This window comes from Phytophthora infestans, genomic scaffold, assembly GCF_000142945.1.
Source record: "Phytophthora infestans T30-4 supercont1.5 genomic scaffold, whole genome shotgun sequence".
Taxonomy (NCBI): Eukaryota; Oomycota; class Peronosporomycetes; order Peronosporales; family Peronosporaceae; genus Phytophthora; species Phytophthora infestans.
The window spans coordinates 567340-577271 of NW_003303754.1; the positions used below are offsets into that span (position 1 = coordinate 567340).

A 9932-nucleotide genomic window follows, 5' to 3' on the forward strand; every position below is an offset into this window, starting at 1 on the left:
TTGCTTCAACCATTGGATGACGACATTTTCGTTTGGCCCAGTGTGGCGGAGCTAGCTGATGTCCAAGCAAACTTGACGCCTTCTGGTGGTGCTGTGAGTGCAGATAATGGCCTCCGGACTATTGACGGACGTATTTGGGTGCCGCATGAAGCTACCTATATGTACTGCCTATTTTTATTGTGCGCATTGTGGTGCTCAGATCCATCGAGGTTAGAAGGCGATGACAACACATTTGACTCGGATTTTTGTCATCGACAACATCGCGCGCATTGTCCGGCCTTTTGTACAGCAGTGTCTGTTGTGTTGGCACTCTCGAGGGGGGAAAAGTATCCCACGACCTTGGGGTGAAGTGATCGATTGTAAAACTCGGAATGGATTGCTGCATTTCGATTATCTCTACATGGGTAGCAGTTTTGGGAGCAGCAAGTACATCCTGGTCCTCAAAGATCACGCTACTCACTATTGTGAGCTGGTAGTTGCAGACACAGCCGACAGCAGAGATGCAGTGGAGACACTTCTCGATTGGTACTCGAGATTTGGTTTACCACCTGAGTGGGTGTCTGACTGCGTTACGCATTCTAAGAACGAGATTGTTGCAGAGCTAGCCGTCGCCTCCACACGCTACAGAAGCTCACGCTTGCGCACTCACCTTGGATAAACGAATCCATGGAGACAGTTAATAGTGACATCTCAAGTTGTTTGGGCGATGATCTTGGAAGTCAAGATCGGCTACAAGGACTGGGTCAATTTGGTGCCAATAATTCAGGCAAACTTGACCCACACAGCAGTCCCTTCTCTAGCTAATCGTGCCCCAGTGGAGCTGTTCACGGGTTTGGAGTGCCCGACACCATTGCGTGAGCTCTATCTACCGGATCACCATGAGCTACATACAGACTATTTCTGACTGCGAACGAATTGGTAAGATTGTCGCAGAGCTGCGCTCCAGCGTGCTAGCGATGCACAATTCTGTGGAGGATCAGCGACAGAAGCAGATAATTCTGAATAAGAAGAAAAAACGAGGACAGAACCTCGTTAATTTCTCTGAAGGTGATTTCGTCTTGAGGTCACGTGTGGATGAAAAACATAAGAACAAGCTGCAGATGACATGGGTGGGACCTTATCGAGTAGTACCTGTCGACATGCACTCTTTTTGCGTCCAGCCCCTGGACACTGGTGATGTGCTTGACGTTCATGGCTCTCGATAAAAATTCTACGCTGATAGCAACCTCGATGTCACTGAGGAGTTGTTGGAGCATGTTGTTTCGTACGGGATTTTGCTAGCGGTGAATGAACTCAAAGCGCATCTGTGGAATGAAGAAATCGAAGCCTTAGAAGTGTTAGTGAGCTGGAAGGGATTAGAGACCATCGAGGATTCGTACGAGTCGCTGAAGAGCCTGGCGACCGATATCGGTGTGCTACTAGGCAACTATGTAGCTACAGCTGGAGAACTTCGACTATCTGACTATTGGAAACAGCTGGCTGGAGGAGGTGAGCAGCGAACCAGTATTGCAACTACAAAAAAACATTCTGCCAATGAACCGAGGCTGGCTTCAAGCAGAAGGTGGCAGTCAAAGCGCCAGATATCTGGTGGAAAGCGCCGACGCCAAACTGCCCGGGGTGCTGTTAGCAGTGCTTCTCAGCAGAACGAAGGTGTAGACAATGATGGGACTGGAGCCGAACGTTCAAGTACTCGACGACGAGTCCGGCGATCCCCAGATGATAATAACTTGCCACTAAGCCGCCGGACAGGGGTAGTTACCGCTGTTGCGGATGCGCAAAGTGCCCAGACCAAGGAGATGACACAAGGGATTCCTAACGAGCAGCAGCATCAACTACGACGTTCCAGTCGGAAACGCAAGACGCGTAAGACTGCGACTGCGTAACTTCGCCAATGTGAAGTAACTAAAGGTCAACGATGCCGAAGCATGAAGCGTCGCACGCGTTCCGAAGGAAGGTGTGGGAAACCAAGCTTTAGGGGCAGTGTAGTGGATCCTAAACTTTAAAGCTTGGCTCCAGCTTGCAATGGCCGCGCACTTTCCAAACTGACATCACAGACTGTGTCCTACAGCCTCAGCTGAGGGAACTGCATCTACTACATGTAATGGCTGGTCAAGCGGTCAGTGCGTGACTTGGCTTGCACTTGGAACTTGTATGTCTAGCTACATGTGTCCTTATGTATGAATGCTTGGCGAGCAGCAGCTTCTAGAAGCTCTGTTCAGAAGTGTTTAACCTCTTTGAGTTGAGGTTCGTTGCCTCCGCTCACACTTCAATTTCTGATCAATACATTAGGCAAAAGTACCTGCGGGTTTGCCCCCGCACTGCGTTGCGCTGACAACTTTAAATTTCGACCCGGGAAATACTAAATGAGTCCGTAATTTTAACGGTAAATCATCTTGTCAATGACGAGTACTGTGAAATTAACTCCACGGAATCAGCTGAAGACGATAGTTTCGTGACTGATTCCATTCGACTAATGGATGCATCAGGAACGTTTTTTCGAGAGCAAGCTTTAAAATTTAAACTTATGGGGTAGATCATCGGAAGGATAAAGCAAGGTGATTCAGTAAAGAATTTCGTACTCAATGACATATTGGAGCCGCCTAGGACCAGAATCGGCTTTACTTAGGAAACAATGCATATCTTGTACTTTGGAGCAAATATGTGCTGTTGGGAGCTTCATAAAATGCCGCATTTACCGCAAAAAGGAGGGGGTCTTAGCGGAATTGGTGGAGCGAGCACGCTTATAGATATTCATGGCTCGCAAGAGTCGTTTCACTCGTTTATTTGCTTCAATTATTCCTTGTTTATTTAAGAAGCATGACGGAGCTCTCCAATTTTTTATTGGAAATGTACGTTATTTTTCGTGCAAAAGTACTACAGTACTACGTATAACGTACTGCTACAAGTATTTCTTCTTAAAGCATACATACCGCGCTGACTTGTATGCTATCCAAAGTGTTCTGGTATCATAAGTGAAGTTTTTACTGAGCTAATCAGCTGTTAATTCACCACTTTTGTACATAAGTGAAGTTTATACTGAACTAATCAGCTGTTAATTCACCACTTTTGTACACCTGCAAGGCAGTATTCTCCCCCGGCGTCTGAGGCTACTTCGTCACCTCCTTAACGACGCTTGAGGGCTTCTCTTTCATTTTCTCCAGCTTCGCCTTCTTAGCCGCCGCAATCAGTTTGCTTATGTCTTTATCCGCCGGCCTCTTGAAGATTTTGTTACTACTCTGGACTATGACTCTCACAACATCTTCGCCCCGGCCGCCCCGGGCGACTTCTTTGCCTGCGACCCGAAGGGATCTTTTGGCAGAAGTGTCTGATAAGAGCCGGGTCTCGTCAAGATTCGGGAGCGCTGCAGAAGCGCTGCTGCGACACAAAATCGCAAAGGCAAGAGCCACGTAGAATATACTGCGCATGACTTCAAAGAGGAATACCACGGCAAAGAAGGTCTTCTGGTCTTGCGAGGAAAACGAGAAATGGCTGAAGCATTCTTATCAGTAATACGTACAGGCTGAACCGGTGGGCGATGTACCTACCTGCAACTCCCCAGTACCGGTACTGATGCTATTCATGGCATTGTTACCCAGAGAAAGATGTTACATGTATACTTTACCGTATACGAGATCCCCTACTTCAGAGAGATCTCCAAATTCATACTGTAGAAAAGGTGCTGAAGTGATATTGACAAACATTTTCAATACAAAACAAGATTACGGCTTAGTATCCAGCAACAAAATCAAGAACAGGCCACACAGCTCTACAACTTCAAAAATTTGATGTCTGAAGTAGGAGATCTGGTATACGGTAAGTACATGTGTACTTAAGTACTGAACACAGAGCTGTTATCCTTCGTTTGCTCAGTTAAATCATATTGGTTCTCCAAGCCGTAATACGTATTCTTTTATTAGCAAAAAAGCTCACTTATTCCACAATGCAATATGAAGAGACATCAACTGGATGATCAGGGATGTGTAAAGTGTACGGACCGGTAGCCGGTACATGAACCAGACACCAGCTTGATGATCAGGGATGTGTAGAAGTCTACCGACCGGGATAACCTGTCGGTAGAGGTGTAAATGTTTGCTAGAAAGGCGAACTGAACCGATACCGATACCGATGCTGTGCTGTTGAGTGGGCACCGTCGTATATAAAACAGCCATGAGTTATTTGATGATTTTGCATTTCGCCGTCCAAATTTTTTTCTTACATATCTCCGACCAAAATGTTTCAAGCGACATGATAGTGCTAGTGTTGCACGGGAGTTGCCTGAGTTTATTGATGAATGGAAATACATGAAGAGCGCAGTTCTGGATGCTTATAAGCTAAATTGGAGTAGGTGCATAAATCCATAGAAAGTCGTTTTAGAAAATTTGGAAGAAATATGAAACAAGCCGTATCAAATCGGTCGTTGTTCGTTATAAGCAGACGAGGAAAGTATTGGTTCCGTTCAGTTGGTGAAAGTTTCTGTCCGTCCGTCTATACGGTATTCGGTAAAACCCAACCCCCTGGTTTACGACCAATCGCCAACTGTCTTATACTGTACATGTACAAGCCAATGTATTCCTATGTTAAGTATACAGTCAATATGACGTGTGGAGGTTGACGATTTGCTACGTTTATTGAAACCGTAATCCTCCGGATCTTTGAAATAAATTTTTCAGGAACGTGCCTCAATCATAATACTAAATCTTAATTGTTGTTAAAAACGGTTGGAGTTCGGTATCGTAAATCACCGTCAGGTTATGGACCAGAGCTGCATAAAGTCCAGAGCAAGGTGTGGACTTAAGCTTTTTATCGTACTGTATTAATAGGATGGCGCTCACCCGGACTCCGGGCACTACTAAAATGGGGTATCGATGAGATAACTAGCGTTGAGCCTTTACGTAAATTGTAATGCTTTTACATTGTTCGTGTACTCGTGTTTTGTATCCATGCAAATGATAAGGCGAATAGTTTTATATATTTGATCGAATAGCATCCATTCGACCCAAATCCCTTCTAACGATCTTAATTTGAAGTTCCAAAGCCTTTGAGGAGATCGATGGAATGGTAACATTGAAATGCGTTTTAAATGTATATAGGAGTCCGTGTCTCCCGCTACAGGTTCTACTCATCGAAGGCCAGCATACGACCAGCGGTGAACACCGCGTTACGTAAATCTCAGACGCCTTTAAAATGGCGGTGAAAACGGTAGCCATTTGGAGACCCATTGTGCTGCTTTTTACTTTGGAGCTGGATAAAGGGCAAGGGTGTAAAAGGAGGGATTATGTAGCCTCTCTGCTCATGCGAAACGGAGTTTAATGAAACCGTGCTAGTGCTTTAAAAATGTAAGCGCTTCAGAGATTGGCTTGAGCATGACCTAACTAGCTAAACTCAGAGGCGTGTTGGTGCTCCCTTGGTCTTGCCGGGCGCTAATTTGATGATAATGTTGCCACCTCGGCTGCTGACTTCCAGGATAGCACAATTCTCCAAATACGATGTATCTCCTACATACAACTTTGACGCTATTGCCACAAATTGTGGCTCACAATCGGTGGCTCTCGGCAATGCCGAGTAGGCCTATTGTACTCTTGCCATCCGATTTGAGCCCTTAGCACCAAATTTCAGAGCTCATCCCGGGTAGCCTAGCACGGTTTTGAAATATAATTATAATGGTTCGAGCTCGAATTCCTAACGAACACCTGGGATTTCTGATTCTACAGTGCGATAGATACTTCAGGCGCGCTGCCAAACCAGAATTGAATTGCATCACGCTATAGGGCAATCAAGGTCACAGCGGTAAGCCACCACAGAGCAGCTAGAGAACACGTATTGGCTGAAACGTTGCATAGAATCTTGGTTGAAATTGCTAAAAGCATTAGCTCTGAGTCTATAACGGCTTATGCGTCTGGTCCTGTGATTTCGGAAGACCTGCAGATGGCTGGTTCCTTGTGAAAAAATAACCACTACCCAACTCACAGAAGAATAACGAGACGGGTGGTTGAACAGCATCCAAGAGTTATATTTTCAACGCGGAATACATGGTCGTAGGCGATGACAACCTCCACGACTGTTTTCTGAACAGTAATCGACTCAAGAACAACAAAACCTCTCTCGGAGGTATAATCAAGATTCAGAGGAGGTTGAAAATATGCAGCTTCGCTACCTATAGATTCACGGCGTGAAAATGCTAATGCAAATTCCGTTCGTAAACGACTGTGACAATCCCTCGTGCGAGATCAAAACGATTCACAGAATCTTTAAGTGCGACTGTAAGCAATTCTATTAAACGGGCTGGATCCGTGCGTATTTATTGACATGTCTATACCTAGTAGACACGTTAGCTTTACATGTCATTCTACGAAGCCTACCGGCTCAAACGGTATAGGGAGACCTCGAAAAGAAAGAAGGTGCCTGGATCGTGACAGACCTCGAAAGGCGCAGTATGCGATAGACTCGCTGACCAAGCGCTTAGTAAATAGGCCTGCTGATGATCTCAAAGTCTTCTACTAGCGACAATGCATAAGAAAGAGCTTAATCACGTTCGGAAATTAAGCCGCCTTTCACGAGAGGCGGTAAACGGTACCTGGAACACCGAATACGAGGAGTACAATGATGCCAGCACTTTGGGGATTGAAGAGCTGGCAAAAGTGATTATCTACTCGTACCAAATGGAACACAACATTGCCTTCAGCTAGAAGTACACTACGATGGAGATCTGCAGTCGCGTGTATTTTCCATATTTCGTCTAAAAATGACTAGCAGAAAACTAAATAATCAAATACAGTAAAACCTTGCATGGAAACACTGCGCATTTCAAGCTACATACAATTAGGCCCCTCGATATACAATTAATCCGACATATGGAAAAAGCCACAATGTTATAGAAAGAATCCGAATTGACACGACATAGAAAATAGCCAAAAAATATTATAAGAAATTCTCCCCCGAGCAATTACTTTAAGATATATCTTCTTAGTTCAGCATCATGGCACATCAAAATGTCAATATTCACGAGCAATAGGGTGGACGTTGCTTAATTTGCTAATCTCTTTCTCTCCAATATGTAAGGCATTGCTTCAGCAGCATTTCACTGACCATTGGCGATGAAAGTGCATCATTGTGTAAATCTCAATAAAGCAACTGAAATTCCTCATTGTTAATTCACTTGGGTCGGACAAAAGATTCGTAACGCCTCTCAATCAGAGGGCGAGAGGGGGAGAGGGGGTAATTTAATGGCGGCGCCAAATAAAATCCATTTATATCGCGTTTATAGTAGGTGCCTGGATTAACGTTGCAGGATGAGGATGAACAGAGAATTTGGTTTCGTTGGTATCGTTAATTTGCAGGTGATGATACTCGAAAGGCCACGATCATTCTGTGCGGTCAAGCAAATACATGATGTGAGGGCTCCACATGCTATTTAACCGATGTCTGCGCATTAACAGGGCAAATGTTTGTGACGAGGACTCGTATCACTAACATTCTTGATATCTGCGTACCTCTCCCGCCCGGAAAGGTCCGGGTATCCAATACCGATTTCACTGGTGTTTACCTTTTGAAATTTTAGTAATGTTGTGAAATCTCACCAACGAGTCAATAGAAATATATGCATGTTAGTAAGAAAGACCTTAAAAATAAACTACAAGTGCAAATATTCATCGAGTTAACATGTAAATTGGTGCGATGCACCGCCTGAAATGCACTAAATTGACAATTAATTTTATGTAAATTTTCACAGGTGCACGTACAGTTGACGCAGTTCCTCACCAAGGTTTAAAATGTATTTCTACTTGAAGTAATTGCGTAAACCATTGTATAGCGTTTCTTGTAAAATAAATTAAATAATGTAAATTTCGGTATATTTTAATATACCGAAATTTACAAGTATAGCCCTTTCTTGAGGTCGCAGCTGCAGACTCTCTAGCTGCATGGGCTACCTTGCCCACCTCTTAGACTTAGTCGCCTTATCTTTCGCTTTTTTGGCCGCCTCAAGGAGTTTGCTTACCTTGATATCCGGCTTTTTGACGATCTTGTTAGTAGTATGGGCTATGGTTTTCCAGACACCACCGTATCCGTCTCCCCGGCCGCTCTGGATAACTTCTTGGGCCTCGACCCGAAGCGATCTTCTGGCCACAACATCAGGAGATGCCTTCGACAAAAGACGAGACTCGTCTGGGTTCGGGAATGCTGCGATGGCGCTGCCCCGAGCTAAACTGCAAAGGCAAGAACAGCGTAGAGAAAACTGCGCATGGCTGTAAAGGGGGGGGCTTAAAAGAAGGGTCTTCTGGGCTTGGGAGGAAAACGCGAAGTAAGCTTCGGCCGTTTTGCAATTCGTTCCAGACTGAACCGTTGGACGGTGTCTCTCTAAGAAAGTCTCTCAGTAGTGGTAACATTTTTTTGCGCTAGACTTAGATAAAAGGCAAGGTCTCATTGGCAATGCAATGCGTCGTTGCATATGGTAACCCCGACGGGACGTTCTCCAAAGCTGCAACGCTCAGCGTAGTACGTAGAGAAACGTTTGTTGATGCGTTGAGCACTGTAGAAGTACGGTACAGACGATCCTTTCTGTATTAATATCCTTAATAGTACCCTTCAAATAAAGAGTGTGCCTGTTTACAAACTTAGGATAAGTGGCACCTATCCTCTCATTTGATATGAAAATGACGGGTATTGTTATTAATAGGTGATTAACTATTAATTATATCCGCTCCGTAAAGTCGATTGACATTTGCTGTTTGCTCCTTGATTTTCCCGCAATAAGAGGTAGCAAACGCTCAGATCCATCCACATTGCATGTAAATGCAAAAGTGAAGCGTTTATTTTAATAATTTTAGCTGGCCCACCTGATTCGAGAAAGCGGACCGAACGGTGCGAGTTAGAGCTTCAAATGGAATGGCTTCGAGTAGGTATTGATGCTTCATGATTTTTTTAATCATTGTTTGTGATAAAGCGCGCTGTAGCAGAAACACGTTTTAAACACCACAGCGCAAGCTGGACCTGCCTCGATATTGGATTTCGGCTTTATGGCGGCAGATCTGCCGTCGCGTTAGCCTGCTTTGCGGCGTATAGTGGGCGAAGGTGTACGCGGTATAGCAGTACTGGGCGGGGAATTAATAAACGACAATGCTAGTCGCCAAATATCAAGCCACTTTGCGGTTAACGAACGCAACGACGGCCCCTCGGTGTCGGGTTACGTGATATTGGGGACAGCTCTTTATAGTGATTCCTCCATATAATAATAGAACCCCCGACGCTATCAATATAGAGAGGATCGGCTGTAAAGTATTGAGTTCCATCTCCATTTAATAATACTGTCTCGTCTCGCTACTATGGAAGCTCCACCGGAACAGACCCTGTCTTATCCTGTACAGTAAATGTAGTACCGTACCAAACATAAAATCTACTTCAAAGTAATATTCAAGCCGAGCATGCGGTTTTTTTAGCACGTGTGGCGGCACTCGACTGAGAATTAACGTGTTTGTACCGGTATTAAATCCGAGATAATTGCTGCAATCCAAAGCTAGAGAGATGCGCGTAATAAATAAGGAAAATATAAGTGGCTTCCTAAAATTGGACACTCATAAATCAGCGCCCAAACTAGTGCTGGGGTTGTATATTTATAAAAAATCAGGGGAACTTATAATTTCATTTAAATTATCCATATTGCGTCAGGGATCCGGAAACGTTTTGGACAAATGCATTTGTATTTAAAAGTAAAATTATTCATTACTATCCCGATAATAAAATAGTATATTCTTTGCCATACTTTGTATGCTTGGCAGCACTGATGAGGTATCTGCTGGTGTATTTCCGGTCCTCTGTCTTGTGGTACGTAGTAGAAGCTTTAAGCTGATTGTTAAACATTACACTGTTGAAGTCTGCACCACGTCACAGGATTGTGTGGTACACATAAAAGGCAACTTGCTGTGTCATCGAACATT

At 44.4% G+C, this 9932-nt stretch overlaps 2 protein-coding genes across 2 annotated transcripts; one reads left to right on the top strand and one right to left on the bottom strand.

Moving 5' to 3' along the window:
* Positions 1-3107: 3107 nt before the first annotated feature.
* PITG_04081 (secreted RxLR effector peptide protein, putative) lies at positions 3108-3425 on the bottom strand (the record flags this gene model as incomplete). Its single annotated transcript, XM_002905747.1, has 1 exon — positions 3108-3425. The coding sequence occupies one exon, from the start codon at positions 3423-3425 to the stop codon at positions 3108-3110; it is 318 nt and encodes a 105-aa protein (XP_002905793.1).
* A 2604-nt stretch (positions 3426-6029) lies between these two features.
* Positions 6030-6686, top strand: PITG_04082 (uncharacterized protein; the record flags this gene model as incomplete). Its single annotated transcript, XM_002905748.1, has 2 exons — positions 6030-6108; positions 6502-6686. The coding sequence occupies 2 exons, from the start codon at positions 6030-6032 to the stop codon at positions 6684-6686; spliced, it is 264 nt and encodes an 87-aa protein (XP_002905794.1).
* Between the last annotated feature and the right edge of the window lie 3246 nt (positions 6687-9932).